At 41.6% G+C, this 17,992-nt stretch overlaps 1 protein-coding gene across 1 annotated transcript in view; it reads right to left on the bottom strand.

Annotated features, from left to right (window-relative positions):
- The window catches only part of LOC102384022 (dynein heavy chain 5, axonemal-like), a 303,673-nt gene that overhangs the window by 179,433 nt on the left and 106,248 nt on the right, over window positions 1-17,992 (bottom strand). The window contains exons 32-35 of the mRNA XM_025201485.1: window positions 16,531-16,642; window positions 16,116-16,244; window positions 2,280-2,479; window positions 2,033-2,186 (exon numbers count right to left, since the gene is read on the bottom strand). Of these exons, the coding sequence (XP_025057270.1) occupies window positions 2,033-2,186; window positions 2,280-2,479; window positions 16,116-16,244; window positions 16,531-16,642 (595 nt within the window). The remainder of the gene's footprint in view (window positions 1-2,032; window positions 2,187-2,279; window positions 2,480-16,115; window positions 16,245-16,530; window positions 16,643-17,992) is intronic.

Here is a 17,992-nt window from a genome sequence, read left to right as displayed (position 1 = left end):
CTGCGGCTAGGACCTGGAACCAACTTCCAAAAGAAGTGGTGCTGGCTGCTACCCTGGGGGTATTTAAAAGGAGGCTGAACGAACATCTGGCTGGGGTCGTTTGACCCCAGTACTCTTTCCTGCCACGGCAGGGGGTTGGACTAGATGATCTCCTCAGGTCCCTTCTGACCCTACCAACTATGAAACTATGAAAAATATATGTTGTTTTATATATGATGATGCTCCTCCTCACCTGCACCCCTCTTTTCAAAAGTCTAGATCTACCCATGCTGCTACTGGTACCCAACCTGGCTTGTTTAGACCCGGTCTAAGTATTTCTACAATCCACCAAGTTGTGCAGCATGAACTTATCCCACATAATTATATAACAGGATTTCAGACAGTTTCTGACTAGAAAAATCAAATCGCATCTTCCTCACAAAAAGGCTATTGACTTCATGGTACTGTGTTTTTTTCACTTATATTATAGCATTTCCACTGTAGCCACTCCTCTAAACAATTATTGACTTTTTTACTCCAATTTTAAATAATTAAGTATTTGATGATGATCCAATTCATAAAGTGTTGTGAATGAAAAAAATGAATTTTCATATCCTAAAAGGGCAAGAAAGAACTATTTTTCTGAGCTTGGTCATGTGACTTCTTTTTACTCTTTCTTACTGTATACGAATAACATTCATACAGTATGAAGTAAGTAGCTTCTGCAGTTACCAAACTCCTTAGCTGTACTTGAGAATTTAGTCATCTGCAAAAACTGACCATTGTTTCCACTATGACATTACCCTGAAAATATACTGTAAGGTTCAAGAAACAATTCATCCTAATCATATTTAACAGTTTGGAAACAGAAGTTATATATTTTTAATTATAATTCATTTAGTGTGAAATACAAGTAAATATATGTAAATACCTTAGAATATTACTGGGGCGTTTTAGTTACACATTTTTTACACATAAAAGAACTAAGGGATCCTGTGGATAACCATATCCTCAGCGCAAGTTAACTAGGTTTGGTCAGGCCCCACATGAGCTTTGTCCCCACACAACACTCTCTCATGGTCAACTATGAAAAGACTTAACAGACTGCTTGCAAGCATCCATTCAAAGAATTTTCTATAGACCTTGGGCAAGTCTGCTAAGGCCAAGCTTTTTCTCCAGTGCCCAACCTAGTTTCCATACAAGCTGGTCTTCAGTGCAGGTTCTGCGTCTTCCCTAGACTCCTCCTGTTTCCTGACTTTGGTGTGAACTGCATGTTTATGACCTTCAGCTCACTTTTCAGACTTTGATTCTGGCCCAGATCTCTGACACAACCCTGGTCTAACTACTGTTTTGGACCACCTACGTGCTGGTCATAACACCTGTGTGTTACGTGCCAAATTCTGGCTGGTCATACACACTTGCAAAACAGTAAGCAGAAAGAGGGGTTCAGTAAAACTGCATTGCTTTGATTTTTCCTCCTCCAGAATGTTACAGAGATCACCTCCTACATTTTGTACAATTAGTATCATGGAAGTGCAGAAAGGGCTTTTGGGTAACTGAAAATGGCCTACATGTGCAACATGCACCTATGCATCTACCCAGGGCTTGTAATGTTCTTATGCACAGACTCCTGAAAAAGTTATTCCTTTTCTTAGCAGATACGAAATGCGTGAAGATTGGTCTCAGGCAGAATAGGAGCTCACATTATCATTTATACTGTCTATAAATATCTGGGAAACGGTGGTATGTGGCCATATGTTAGGTTTTTTTTAATTAGCCAGAAATTACTCCCCCTCCCAGGAGTGGGTTACAGTCAGCATTTTAGGCTTAATTCTAAATTCTGATTTGATCAGTTTGATTCAGGTTCTAGAAGCCCAACCCTATAGACCACAATCAGGTAAAACACCCTCTGAATTTCCCTGTGGTAGTTTGCCTACGTACAGACCGGAAGCTTGGACTTTATTATTATTCAAGATGTTTAAGAAATTCTGTGTTTTAACTAAGCTCTTGTTATAAGTCTTCAAAGATGGAAATGTAATGTAAATCAACAGACCTGAGGCAGTTGTTTCGCAATGTCTCCACCAACAAACACAGCTTCCAGGTAAATCCAGAGGTTTTGTACTATAATCCAGTTTTCAATTATTTCTGTGGTATTGGTCAATTTCTGAACCCATTGTTGTATTGCGGGCTTAAATGGTGCATTGTACCTGTAATGTTAACATGAGCAAAAAACAGTAGGATGTTCTTAGTAGTATATAAATTATATAATATACAGAATATTTATTTGTTACTTTTTGTACCTGTTGCTCAAAAGGGATCCCAATATCATGAGACTGTCTTCCATCAATGCTATCTTCTCTGATATATCTGATCCTTTCAGAAGCAGTTCTCCTCTTGTTTTGAACTGGCTGAATGTAAAGACATGAGTACTCCACTCATTGATGACATGTTTCAATTTTGCTTCAATATCCTTTTCTTTAACAGCGCTGATACAGATATCCTGCGTAATATTAATTTACTGTATTATGTTCTGCTGAAGCCATTATAAAATATATACTCATGAACACAATTTGAATTCTAGGGTTATATTTGAAGTTCAGAGAAAGAGAGTTGTAGCAACCCTGAACTCTCTCTCAAAATGACTTAAAATTAGAATTATTATTATAATAGTGGAATATGCTTGATTTGCTTTATGGCCAAGCTCTGTTTTCAGTTACATTTAGCCAATCACAATTTAAGTTACTGAATTTAACACAAGTGTTCCTGAAGACAGAATTTGTTTTTGCCTCTGTAGTCAAATATACCTTTGCATTCTGTGTCAGGGACTGGGTGAGAAAGGTGCAGTATGAATATTAAACAGGTATTCAACACAGACTAGGGAACAGAGTCTATGCTGCATTCTCCTCAGGAACACCACTGAATGAACACTGGTATATGGGTCTCAGTTAGGAGTGGGGGGGACATGACCCTGAAGGAGGGCAGAAACTCCATGTAAATCACCCAACATCCATACAATAGGGTTACAAATTATCACAGACTGCAGGTTTCCTCGTGAAAACAAATTGACATGGCTAATTGAATAATCAGTAAGACTGAATATTAAGGTTGAATAAGCAATCATCTTACCTCTTGTGAAAAGCAGCATACATACAAGGCACTTAACTTTGTTTTCTCCTTGCCCTTTTTTTAAAGAACAAGGCATTTTAGTGCTTATCTACATTGTGGAGCTGCTGCAGTGACAGCTGTGCAGGCATCATCTTAAGGGATAGCCAGCACGAGTTTGTTGCGGGTAGGTCTTGCTTGACCAATCTCATTTCCTTCTACGACCAGGTGACCTATCACCTGGACAAGGGAGAAGAGATTGATGTCATATATCTTGACTTCAAAAAAGCCTTCGATCTGGTTTCCCACGATCACCTCTTGGAGAAACTGGCCAATTGTCGCCTTGGGTCCTCCACGATCCACTGGCTGGAAAATTGGCTATGGGGTCGGACCCAGAGGGTAGTAATTGATGGAAGTCACTCATCATGGTGTCCTGTGACCAGTGGGGTCCCCCGAGGCTCTGTCCTTGGACCCATACTGTTCAACATCTTCATTAATGATGTGGACACTGGAGTCAGAAGCGGACTGGCCAAGTTCGCCAATGACACCAAACTTTGGGGCAAAGCATCCACACCAGAAGACAGCCGGGTGATCCAGGCTGACCTGGACAGGCTCAGCAAGTGGGCGGATGAGAATCTGATGGTGTTCAACGCCGATAAATGCAAGGTTCTCCACCTTGGGAAGAAAAACCTGCAGCATTCTTATAGGCTCGGCAGTGCTATGTTGGCTAGCACTATGGAAGAAAGAGACTTGGGGGTCATCATTGACCACAAGATGAACATGAGCCTGCAGTGCAATGCTGCGGCTAGTAAAGCGACCAAAACGCTGGCTTGCATCCATAGATGCTTCTCAAGAAAATCCCGGGACGTCATTCTCCCCTTGTACTCGGCCTTAGTGAGGCCACAGCTGGAGTACTTCGTCCAGTTTTGGGCTCCACAATTCAAAAAGGATGTGGAGAAGCTTGAGAGAGTCCACAGAAGAGCCACACGCATGATCAGAGGTCAGGGAAGCAGACCCTACGATGACAGGCTGAGAGCCCTGGGGCTCTTTAGCCTGGAAAAGCGCAGGCTCAGGGGTGATCTGATGGCCACCTATATGTTTATCAGGGGTGACCACCAGTATCTGGGGGAACGTTTGTTCACCAGAGCGCCCCAAGGGATGACGACTAGGTCGAATGGTCATAAACTACTACAAGACCGTTTCAGGCTGGACATAAGGAAGAATTTCTTTACTGTCCGAGCCCCCAAGGTCTGGAACAGCCTGCCACCGGAGGTGGTTCAAGCGCCTACATTGAACACCTTCAAGAGCTAACTGGATGCTCATCTTGCTGGGATCCTATGACCCCAGCTGACTTCCTGCCCTTTGGGCAGGGGGCTGGACTCGATGATTTTCCGAGGTCCCTTCCAGCCCTAATGTCTATGAAATCTATGAAATCATGGCTAGGCCCCCAGGTGGTGATGTAGGATATGGTACCAGAAAAGTTTTTCTGCCTATGTAGCTATAGAGCCTCCAAAACAACTGAAGTGTACTAACTCCACACAGGGGGTAGGGAATGAGGGGAAGGAATGAGGGGTTTCTACAAACTAATTCGTAATATAGACTAAGCTTTAGTCCTTGGTGTTTAAAGGACATCTGTCTCGGCTGACCAGCACCCAGTAAAACCAAGATAAAAAAATATGTTTTTTTACTTGTAGCCATCCTTGCAAAGTTTACTAACCTTATAAATCTAATCTAGCTTCTGGGAAACTCACCCCAACAAATATAGGGGGAAACAGATTTTTAGTCTGTGGGAACTGCAGAAGCTGTTTTACCAGCCTCTTCTGTCAGGTTTGACTTAGAATCCACTATATAAAGCCCAAGCAAAAGTTTCTGTTATGTAACTAATGCCCATCTGCAATGATAAGGAGGAGACAGTCTTAGATAAAGGAGGCTTGAAAACAAAAGCAGAATCAGAGGACTAGGGCAAAGAGCTAATTTAAATATTAAAAATCACACCCCTAGGTGGGGAGAAAGTATGCTAATGAAACATACTTGTATGTAAATGAGATACATAGCTAAAACACAGGTATAGAGACATGCTCAGTAAAGAACTCCTTGTGTCACTCCCTTATAACCAATTAGCAAACAAAAATGCTTATGAAGGTCCAATACTCCTGTATAAAAGATGCTTAGAATTAAGAATCTGTGTGCTTGTTACGTGAAATTATTCCGCTTGCACCTTGTATTGCTAGCAATAAATCTTTATACTTTCACCCCTGGTATCTTTATTGGCTTTTGCATACTGGGCACGATCCCAGACTTGAGCTGGGGCTCAACAGTTTTTGGCGACCCAGATGGGACTGCCTTAGATAGCTTTGCCCGGACTAACTGACGACCAGACACAGCTCCTCCTTATCAAATGTCAGGCGCGCCCCGGGATCTCTTTTCCCAGTGAGACTTTTGTTTCAGGGGAAGCTGGATCGCTGAGGCGGCAGTAGCCTAACGGTGCAAAGCCATAGAGTAAAAGTACCAGTAACAGGCATCTCATTCACTGTCTACCTAGATGATATCTATATCAATAGTTTATATTTACAGTACTTTTTAAAACAGTTTGCAAAATGTTCCATTTGGGATCCTTTCCGATGAAAGGAACTATATAAATAAACCTTACTGCTCACTGCCTCTCGGCTCAGTTTCATACCACACTGTGGTTAATTGCTCTCTAAAATGTTAATTTGAAAGCATTTTCTAACAGTTTAATGTTTGCATTTACATTCAGTTTAAAATCAAAGACCAGACTTTCAGAGGCTTGCATATGTAATTATATGTAGACATGCAAGTTATATAGGCAAATTTGTCATGATTCCCTGGCTTTTGGAAGTTTTTGCAGTTTTGAAACCAACAAATATAATCCTTGTATGTCTTTCATTTTTTTTTTTTAAATAGGCAGAGGTCAATCTTTCTTCTGCTACTACCTATTTCTACATCCAAATAAAATATATTTCTTGCATTTACTTTCTACTTGAAAAAAATGAAGAGAAAGCAAAGGGCAAGCAGCCATCAATCATAAACCAATCTCATTAAGAGAGAAAGTGCACAAGATGTCAGAAAACCAAGAAATCCCTGAACACTTTCTTCTTAAATTCACCTGCCCCTTGATCCTTTCTGTTATACAAGTAATGAAACCTGTCATGGTGTATTATGATGAAGATAAGTTGTTCCACATTTTGAAGCAGAAATTCTGGTTCCATACCAGCTCCACAACATCTGCAATATAAAGACCTAAAATACACTAGCTCAAGCAAAAACTCTGATAACGAAAATGCAATCTTGTAGCAAGTATTTCCATTCTAAAAAAGGGTCATCAATTGCACCTGTATATGATTCAAGATGAAAATTCATGAGCAATACTGTTACAATTTCCATCTCTATCTTTTATGAATGGAAAGAACCTCCTAAAAATATAATGAAGTCTCTCAAAAATCCATCTGCCCCCAATATTAGTAGTATCTTCATGTGCAAACAGAAAACAATAGAAAAGATATTAGGACATAAAAGACAAAAGTCCACCACAATATTTAAAATACAATACATACCTGTAAAATTGATTTTAATCCACTTTGCCTAATGTAGCACTTCAGATTTCAGCATCTAAGTACTAAGAACTAGCCGTGTTCTAAGGTTCCAGTTCCAGAAATATTTAAATTTGTATTTAAGTTCATCCCTAAGCAGGACAACATATGCTCAATTTTAAAAAGCTGCTTGTTCCATTATTTCAGCATGACTTAAGTATATGTATAAAGGATGTCCCTTCTTGAATTTGGCTTCAAAAAGGACAATATACATGTAGCACAGAATAAAAAGCAAAAAACAAACAACTAAAAATTATTATGAATTATCATCACTGTGATTGCACAGTGCTGGCTAAGAGTTAAGCACATTTGGGCAGAGCTATGAATATTAAAATCTTTTATAAGAATCAGCAGTTTCAGAGATGCCAATACCACAGCACTGGACAACTAACAAGTATCGTTTATATTAAGTCTGGATAAGTACATACCCAAGTGAGTGAACAGTTGTTTTTCATACCTAAGGCTATGCACTTACATGGACGATGATGTATATGTCAATGTAACAAAAAAATATTCTTTGCTTGTTTTTTTGTTTTGCTTTGTTTTGGTTGGGGGGCGGGGGTTGGGTGCTGATTTGGGTTGAGGGGGGTTGTTTTGTTTTGCTTTTTGTTTTGTAACATGTAGACTCTGAATTCTAAAACAATACCTCCCTTCTACGAATATAGGTATAAACTCAGATTGGATGGCTGGTCCCTAGACATCAATCACATGGATTATGGGGGGGAAAAAAATCAGGTGGAAAAAATTAGTCATATCAAGTGAGCTGGAAATTCAGTTTCTCACTTTTACAGCCATAAAATATATTTAAGAACCTTATTTAATAATAAGATTATCAAAATAATGCATTCCTTATAAACGAATATTCCACTGGACTTCTCCTTTAGTGAGAAGCTAGTGACATACAAATGTAAAGCTAATGTTTTCCAGGACTAAAATGCAACCTTTACACCTGTAACCATTTTATCAGAAACAGATACCATGGAATAAACAAGTTTCTTGACTGAATACAAAAACCAAAATTCAATGACTGGGGACAGGTTCATTAATAATGTTCTGCTAAATGACTTTACAAACAGCTTTAGAACTCCTGAATGGAATTTCAGCTTCGGCATACAACATGGGATCACTTATTACTGCAAGTAACCAAAGCTTACTGAGACAGTCTGTAGAAATTGTAAATCTATCATAGAGAATCCGACAGTTTATGATAAAAGAGAGCAAACAAACTAATTGCAATGCTCAATGGCTCAAGAAGAAAGGTGAGAATAAGATTAACATATATAGTGGGGAAGGAGAAGAAAAGATCAAGAGTCACTGCTGAGGTGACACTAATGGGCAAGTTCATTTTCTTCAACTTCCAATTTACTCAAAAATCCTCAGTTTGACTATTTCAGATTTAATTGTAATTGATTTGGTTCATGTTCTGTGTACAAGAGCTAAATGTCTTTAAAAAAACAGGGAAGTAATAATTTTTTAGCTTAGGTTAGGTTGGGAAACTCTGAACCTTCAAGTAGGACTCTATGGCCGGCCATGTCCAGATGTGCAGAGGCATGCGTTAGCATTACCTGCATTAGCAAAAATTTGTATCGCTACTTTGTGCCGCAGCACACATCCCTGCATTTTCACTTTGTTGAAGGACTCTGTGTACCACTTTGGTTGGCTCTTGCCTAGCTCCTCCTGGCTCCCAGCATGCTGGAGCAGCCAGGGCACAAATGGAGGAGTAGATTCCTCCAGAGTTTCTACCTGGAGGACCAAGCCTCCATTTATTCTGGCACACGATATTGTAGCCTGTGCTGCTTTTTTCCAGGGTTTTTTTTTTGCTACCAGTAGAAAATTTTGCCACATTTTAATATTCCACATATGCTGTTTGTGGAGCCACAAACTACACATGTCTGCATATGGGGACACAGCCTATAAGACTAACCCACCCATTATTAGAATGTTTAGAGCCCGGAAAATGCATTTCACTGAGAATAAAACCATAGGGGCTTTTTAAGAAAATACAGCTCTATGTCATGCTATTATAATACATTTGCATTATTTTATCACCTAAAAGCTCCAGTCACCCTAAACATAATACCAGCACAGAATAGCCAGTCCTTGCTTCAAGGAACTTATACTTTAAGCATAAGGTAAGAGGCAATGAAGGGATACAGACTGGCAAGGAGTACAAGGACAAGATAACATTATACAGGGGCAATTTCTTGTCTTCCTGCCCATCAGCAGTTTATTCACAGTTAAGTATTTGTGAGTACTATGGCAAAGGAGAATTAAGGAGGAATTTGAAGTACAGCTTACTGGGTGATGATGGCGAACCCCCCCTAAACACAGGCATAGGCACAGAATAACAGGTTCACATTTGAAAATTTAACAGCTGGATGGTAGAGGCTAGCGCTGACCTGTCAGTATTGAATGGGAGATTTCAAGTAGTGAAGACAAATCATGAGAAAAATCATATAAGTCCTTGAAGATGAAAACAAACAGCTCACGTTGGTTGTGATATAGAAGAGGGAGTCAGGAAACAATATAGGAAGGGTGACACGGTCAAAATGCTGAGTTAAGAAAATGATCTCTGAAGCAGAATTCAGGGTGAACATGAATGGGCCAAAATTTGTCAAGACCAGAACAAGGGATGTTGTAGCCATAAAGACAAGATAAAGAGGGTTTAGACATGGATTTTAGCTGTGGAAATTAATACAAAAGGCTGCATATTAGAGGTGTTGTGCAGTAAGAATCTCTAACATTTAGGCGCAGCCTGGAGGTGAGAACCTACACTGAGGTCTAGGTCTAAGGTGATGTCCAGGTTACAGAGGTGTAAGCACTAGTCAGAATGGTGGTCTGGCCTGCAATTCTGGAAGATCATGGCAAAGAGGAGTTGGTGGGACTGAGGGGCGTTAAGGAGTCATTTACATTGTGATGGCAACATGTCCCAGCAGGACCATTTTTACTCCCACTTCATTACTTTTATGTTTTAAATCCAGAAGTGTGCCAGTGAGACCATTCTTGGGAACCAATCTCTACCAACCTTAAGATGCTTGAGAGCAGCTGCTGGAGACAGCTCCCAGAATTAGCCCACCAGCAATTTTAGGTTTGCATTGTGTGTGCACGAGTGAGTGGGAAGGAGGCCCTGGGGAGCAGCCTGGCTAGGACAAATCATCACTGCAGCATAGATGTGCTTTAAGAGTCTGTTTTAGGCACATAGACATCCATGAAGAGATGCCAGAGAAACAAGCTAAGAATTTAGCTTGGGGACAAGGGGATTGGTCTGAGGTACGGAGTTATCCACATAGAAATGGCAAGCTGAATTTATGTTAACCATTCCATATTGTACTAATCTGATGGAGAGACTGGTAATAAAATACTCTTTTGGTCTCAAATAGGGTTAAGGGAGAGAAGAGGTGGCAGGAGACATGTATTTTAGTTGGAATATTCTGCACCTCTGTATACTCTACAGTGGGCATATCTACATGAGAAGCTTTACTGCACAGTAGAGCAATTGCTGCACAGTAAGCACTACCATTTACATGTCCAGACTTACTGTGCAGCAAATGCAGGTAGCAAATTAACTGCCGAGCAGTTACTGCACAGCAAGGCACATGTAGATGGCTGGCCAGGAGAAAATTTGCTCCCAGTCAGCCAGGCAGCTGTGTACGACAAATTGTTCCCTGACCCCGGGAGCTGACTAATGCTGGGGTGGGCTTGTCAGGTTTGACCTAGAAACCACTACACAAAGCCCAAGCAAAAGTCTCTGTTATGTAACTAATGCCCATCTGCAATGATAAGGAGGAGACAGTCTTAGATAAAGGAGGCTTGAAAACAAAAGCAGAATCAGTGGACTAGGGCAAGGAGCTGATTTAAATATTAAGATTCACACCCCTAGGTGGGGAGAAGGTATGCTAATGAAACATACATGTATGTAAATGAGATACATGGCTAAAACACAGGTATAGAGATGCTCAGTAAAGAACTCCTTGCGTCACTCCCTTATAACCAATTAGCAAACAAGAATGCTTATGAAGGTCCAATACTCCTGTATAAAAGATGCTTAGAATTAAGAATCTGTGTGCTTGTTACGTGAAATTATTCCGCTTGCACCTTGTATTGCTAGCAATAAATCTTCTTTATACTTTCACCCCTGGTATCTTTATTGGCTTTTGCATACTGGGCACGATCCCAGACTTGAGCTGGGGCTCAACACTTCCATTCCTCTGAAAAGACTGGACTTGAAATATATGCAAGAATCCTGCTCTCCTATATTCCTCACATGTACCCTCCACTTCTACAGTTAGTGGAGTAGAAGATGCTCAGTGGGTGCATCTACATGTGCCCCTATGGCTCCATCATTACTGAGCCATCATTTAATATTTCCAAAAGGAATGTGATCATTTAGTATTTCCTTTTAGAAATACTGAATGATGGTGCAGTGATAGCTCATACTGCGCTGTGCCAGCATCGCACAGTTATTTTTAACCAACATGTCACCATAGCAACACAGTATACTGAGGGTGAGCATTGCTACAGCGATGTAGCTGCAGCATCACGGTTTGTGCCTGCCAAAGCTAGGTCCCCATAGTGCGTTGCTATGGCAACGTTGCGTCATGTGTAGATGCACCCAGTGTCTCACAGGATCACGCCTAAAAAAAGACTGATCTCTTCAAAGACAAACAACACTATAAATAAGTAGCAATAAAAGAACACAATTAGTCTTATAAATAGTAAAAAAAGGAATTCTTTAGAAGGGCCAGATTTATATCAGCCATTCATTTTTAGAATCATAGAACAATAGAAAATTAGGATTGGAAGAGACCACTAGGAGATCATTTAATCCAACCCCCTGCTCAAATCAGAACTATCCCCAACTAGATCATCCCAGCCAAGACTTTATCTACCCAGGTCTTAAAAACCTCTAAGGATGGAGATTCCAGAACCTCTCTGGGTAACCCTTTCCAGTCCTTTACTACCCTCCTAGTGAGAATTTTTTTCTCCAGTATCTAACCTAAACCTGTACTCCAGATGTAGCAAAACCCCCAGTTTTTCTTTTTTTATTTATTTTAAAATGCATTCCCTCCCCTTCCCCAACCATTTCTGACTTTTTCTCTCCCTCTCTATTCCCTATAGATAAGTACAAGTACGCTAAGATGTAGGATAAGCTTTAACATTTTATTTTAGGTAGTAAGTTTTATTTTTCTCTCCCCTCTTTGCAAATAAGTTCCCTGCTATTTTGATATTGATACGCACTGTTTTATAAGTGATAATTATTATGTTTGTACTGCTTTTATATTGTGTGATTACTGTTTTAGGCCTGTATATGTAAGTTAGCGTAAATTATGTCAAGTTTCCATTTTGTATGTCAAGCCTCCATCTTCTGTCCTCTGCCCGGGCATCCCCTGTGTTGCAACTGTATGATTCATGTACCCCTCCCATGTAAATTGGTTCCTGGATGAATGAGAGTGATTGGGAATGACTGAAATACAATGGTAGCAGGCCTCTACTGAATGGCCTGTAATGACCAGGCCATCACCTCGCATTGATTTATTCAGGAACCATGGACCTCACCCAGGAACAGAGACAAGAACCCAGCATTTGAAAGACAAAAGACCCTGCAGAACCAGCAACTCTACCATTGTACTCCACCATTACAGACACCCGAAACTGCACATCCCTGCATGGAGCACACGTGCTCAGTATGCCAGGGGCTGACCTTTGCCTGGGTATGCCTCCTATCACTAGGGTCACACAAGGTCTGCCCCTATAAAAAGGGGCAGTGAAGGCAGACCCAGTGGGACGCCCTCTTCACCTGGACCAGCACCATGCCACACCACCTATCCACCCAGAGGCCCTGCTGGCAACCCCCCTCTGGACAACACCTACTGGACAAGGACCCCTTTCCAGCCTGGATAGGTAGCCAGCACCCCAACCCCTCTTCAACCAAGGACTTGGACTCTGCTTCTCTTCCCTACCTGGACTCCAGCCCTTCCACTGAGTCTCTTTCTCCTGCTGCCATTGTAAGTTCTTGTGTGTGTGTGTGAGAACCAATAACTTCTTGGGGCTGTGTAGTGTTGTCTGTTTAATAAAACTGTTATGTGGACCCCTAAGTTGGGTTTTGCTTTACTATGGTTTGGCCCTGCTGCAATCTCTGCTCCTCACCCCTCTAACTTCAGTCTCATTTCTCCCTCTCTTGCTTCTGGCTCACTGCCACCTCCAACACCTGTCCTGAGCTCCTCTCTGCCTCCAAACCCCCTGTTTCTTTGCCACTGTCTTATCCCCATTGCCTTTTCCTTTTCACCTGAGCAACTAGGTTTCTGCCTCAGTTTCTTTCCTGGCTGTCTCCTCCTTGCCACCACTTATCTGTCCTCCCCACCCAATATCTCAGCTCTCTGCTGCAGTTTCCAACCCCAGTCTACCTTGAGTAAACCCAAGCCTCAGTTCCTCAGCCAGCTTCTCTGTAGTCCACCAGTTCTAATCCCGGTTCTGGCAACTTCCACTCCCTACGCTTTAACTCTCTCTCTCTCACCTGAACCTTCCCCCAAGTGTCCAAGGTACCCCAAGCACACACATACACACTGTACCATCCAAGTTAGGAACTTACCTGTGTGTAGGTGGGTTGTATGTGTGTGAACTGGTGAGTGTGTGTGTGTATGTATATGTATATATATATACACACACACACGTCATTGTATGCATGATATATGAATTAGTGATCTGTGTCTAACTTTTGGGGTGTATAGTATATGTACTTGAATTGGTGATAGGTGTGTATGTGCCAGAGCTGGTAGTGTGTGCGTGTATGTACCTAATTGATTTGTGTGTTTGTATATGAGCAATTGTGTCACACCCTCCTGTATAACAGCGCAATATTGAGATCCTGAGAGTTGGCCTCACCCCACAGGGCAACAGAGATGTGGCCTCACCACTGTTGAATAGAGGGGAATAATCACTTCTCTTGATCTGCTGGCAACACTCCTACTAACGCAGCCCAGCATGCGGTTAGCCTTCATGACAACAAGGTTTTGTTTCTGTTGTCTCATATTCATCTTATTGCCCACTGTAACTCCCAGGTCCTTTTCTGCAGAGCTGCTGCCCAGCCAGTCAGCCCCCAGCCTGTACTGGTGCATGAGATTGTTCCAGAGATGACCGTAGCAGGGTGTGGGGCCTGGCGCAAATCAGCCTGTGCAGGGGCTAGACATGGCAGCAGCAGGGGTTGGGGGGGTGGTGAGTGACCTGATGTGAAGCCAACCTGGCTCCGTGGGGCCCCCCAAAGCGCGGGGCCCGGGGCAGTCACCCTGATTCACCCCCTGCCTAGGGATGGCCCTGGACTGTTCCATCCTAAGTGCAGGACTTGGCACTTGTCCTTATTGAACCACATGAGATTTCTTTTGGTCCAATCCTCCAATTTGTTAACGGCTCTCTGAACCCTAGTCCCACCTTCCAGCCTATGTACTATGCCATGTAGTTTTGTGTCATCCACAAACTTGCTGAGGGTGCACTCCATCCCATTCTCCAGACTGTTGATAAAGATATTGAAATTATGAAACAAAACAGGCCCCAGGACCAACCCCTGGGGCACTTCACTTGATACCAACTGCCAACTACACATCAAGCCATTGATTACTACCCTTTGAGTCCAATGGTCCAGCCAGTTTTCTGGCCACCTTAGAGTCCATTCATCCAACCTGTACTTTCTTAGCTTTGTAGCCCGGGTGTACATGGGTTTGTACTTCCCTCTCCAATTGAGGGAATTATTGGCAGGGCAGCGTGCTGTCCCCTATGGCTGTTGTGTCCCCTATAGAGTCAGATCCAGTCAATCAATTACTTTACTATATACAAGATTTATTATCACAACAAAACCATTAAAGTGTAAGGACATATATATATAATCTATGTACAAGTTTACAAAACAATAAACCTTATAATATATATATATATACACAGATATACCATACCCAGTTTGGGGCGGGGGGGTGCTCCCCTGTGGGGACCCTCTCTCCAGGGTAACTTACTATTACTCCGCAGTCCCGGAGGGTTCCTTCTTGTTCTCCCGGTCAAGCTCTGTCCCTGCTGGGTTTTTTTCTGCTGCCGCCATCCTGGCTTAGGCCCACAGGCACCGCTGTGTGTAGTGGGTGCTTCGCCTTATGCTAGGGGTTGGAGGCCTGGACAGCCTTGTGCAGCACTGGGGCTTGGTCTGTTCCCGGACCTTCTGGGCTGTGTCGTTTGCACTGAGCTGCAGCTCCGTGTCAGCAGCTGTAGACCCGATCCACCTCAAGCAGCTCCCAGGGTCTCTCACCCTCCATGCAGCACCTCCTGCACTGAGCTCCCAGCCTCACTCTGGGGGTTGAGGACCTGAGCTGCCCCAGGGGCTCCAAAGGTCCTGCTCCATGCACCGGCCTGTGCACCATGTCTCTGGCCACACACCACAGGTCGCAGACCCAAGCTGCTTCACGCAGTTCCCAGGGTCTGGACACCTTGTGCTGTGCTGTGCACTGAGAACCTAACCACTAGAGCCATCCCCCGCTCCCTGCTGATAGAAGTCTTCAGGGGCTCTTCCTGGGCTACTGCTTCGCCCTGCTTTGCAGCTCTCCTCAGCTCTTCTAAACCCCGCTCTTCTCTCCTCTCAGTCCTTGACTCATCTCCCTTGTGCTGGGCATGCAGCTCCTTTTATATGCTCCAGGACTCCATCCCTGAAGTCTTCTGGACCTGACAGTTTGCAGTCTTCAATCAGGTCTGGAAGAGCTCTTCTCCCCCTCTCCTCAGAAAAGGGGGCTTGAGGTTTTCTCTTGCTGCCTCCTGACTGGTGGATGGGCTCCACCAGTCAAAACAGCAGGATCTCAAGCCTGGGACTCAACCCAAGCTCTGAAAGGTAAGCCTGCTACAGCTTCTTTGCAAGAATATTGTGGGAGACTAACGATTCTAGAGCTGGTTTCTATCCAGCTGTCACTGGAATATGTGGCAGGGCCCTCAGACTCAGTTTGTGGCTCTCATACAACTTTCCATCAAACTTTCTCATCCTCCCTGCAAAGCACCCTTTGTGTGATGACAGGATCAGCTGGATTTGTTTTTACAGCCTATGACCAGAATTGGGTCAATGGCCCTTCAGGTTGGATTTAGTGCACAGATCACTAGAAAAAGAGTTAAGGGCTGGGGCTGAACCTGTGGCCTTCAACTCCACCAGCATGCACTGCTACCACTAGAGTCACAAAGTAAGAGAACAAGCCACAGACTAAGAGAATGTTTTTATATGTTCAATCAAAGGAGGTAAACTAAATACTGTTGTTATAATCAGCTGTCAAATTCCATGCTTCAAATGAATGTTATAAGGAAAGTCATATTTGTTTGCATTACAAAGCTACATAGAAATGAAGAAAACTGAAAAGCAGTGAATCCCAGATCACAAAGCCAATATTTAAAAACGGTATGTGTGTCTACCTCAATATCTTCCTTATACTTTAGCAAACAGGCATCCATTATGTTCTTCAGAGAGAAACTTTCAGAGTTAATATCAAAGATATGTCCAGTTACTTGTGCAATTCTTTCCCAGTGTCTTGGCATCATGGCCTAGAAAAGTCCAAAGTAATTAGATATTTTTTTAAAACACACACACACACTTAGAATAATATAAATCTTCATTCCATTTAAGTAATTACCATTCATGGAACTAAACCATGAAGCCTTTTGTTTCCACTTTTCTATAACTATACCGTATCAGATCTTACCCTGCATAAAATTGTTTTGATCTTTTACAAAAATCAAAAAGGTTGAAAACATCTTATATTCATAAAATATTCTTTTATATACAAATTTTCAAATTAATCTCATCTTTAAAGAATTATGCTGAACTGACTTTATTTGCCATCATTTCAAGCAAAGGACAACTCTCAGTGAAATCATCAATCTTCTTTTTGAGGTCATAAAAAGCCTGCCATTCCTTCAGTGCTTTAGGCAATTTACGAATTCTAAAAAAAAAGAGAAAGGAATATTAGATTCAATGTATCCATAATTCATCTTCTAGAGATGCAATTATTATAGTCTCACCTTTCAATTAGCAGACCAAAAAGTTGCAAGAAAATACTGATAGCAGCTGCCAACTTAATACCAGTGTTTTCTGTCAATTTTGCAAGAAAGTAAAAAGATATCTATTTTTTCAAGCAACGAGATGCACATTGAAGTGAAAACTGACCTATTTTCAACATAAAATGCACCCAGCTTCAATAAAAAATTACCTGTTTTTTTATCCAAACAGTTTTGCATCAAAAATATTTTTTTAAATCAGATTTTATATGTGATTTCAAGATGAAAAGGAGGAGATGAGAAAAGCGGGGACAGAGTTTCAGCTGGTATGCACTTAGTTTTATTTGCTTTGAATAATCTATGACAATTTTTACCAGCTAAGAATCTGGACTAAAAACAGTTAACAATTCACTTGAACTAAATCTAGGGAATGATAAAGAGCAGAAAACAAAAAAGCATTATATTTAAAGGGAAAATCCTAAAAAATATAATTAATTTTTCACAGCTCTAAACCAGACATAAATGTTACACATTAATTAATGCATATGTATTTTTACTACTTATCGGTACATGAAGATTAGAAATATAAGAATTCAGAAAAACAGTCTAGCTGGTCAGGTTTCTTGAGCCGAACAGTGGACAGTACCAAATTCTCAACAGAAAGTAGACAGACCCTTAATGAAAAAATGTGCAACATCATGTCTGTTTAGGAATGTTTCAATGTCCAGCAGTTTATGGTTTATGTGCTGAAATATCCTAGTTGATATTCCTATAACACTTATTTTAGATAATAATATTAAAATTATATTCTTATTTTTTACATAAATGCATATATATACTTTTAAGTAAACAGCCTGATTTTACTAATATCTCAGCATCAATAATATCCTGTGACAATGAGTTCCACTGGTTATATGCCATGTAGAAAAGTATTTGCTTTATTCATTTTTTACTGTATTATTTTTTTCATTTTATTCACTGTCTGCTTGAACTTTTATCATGACAAAAGGTAAATGGAACTTTCCTTTCCCAGTCATTATTTTCATAGCATCCATAGTTCTTAGGGTCAGAAGGGACCTAACAAATCTTCAGGTCCAACCCCCTGCCCCGGGCAGGAATGGGTGCCAGGGTCATACCACCCCAGCCAAATATCTGTCCAGCCTCCTCTTGAAGACCCACAAGGTAGAAGAGAGTACCACCTCACTTGAGAGCCCATTCCAGAGCCTGGCAGCCCTAACTGTAAAGTAATGTCTCCTGATGTCCAGCCTGAACCTTCTCTCTAACAATCTGCAGCC

Source organism: Alligator sinensis, unplaced genomic scaffold, assembly GCF_000455745.1.
Source record: "Alligator sinensis unplaced genomic scaffold, ASM45574v1 scaffold386_1, whole genome shotgun sequence".
NCBI lineage: Eukaryota > Metazoa > Chordata > Crocodylia > Alligatoridae > Alligator > Alligator sinensis.
The sequence above is the reverse complement of the archived record's forward strand: the minus strand, read 5'-3'. Positions and strand labels throughout refer to the sequence as shown.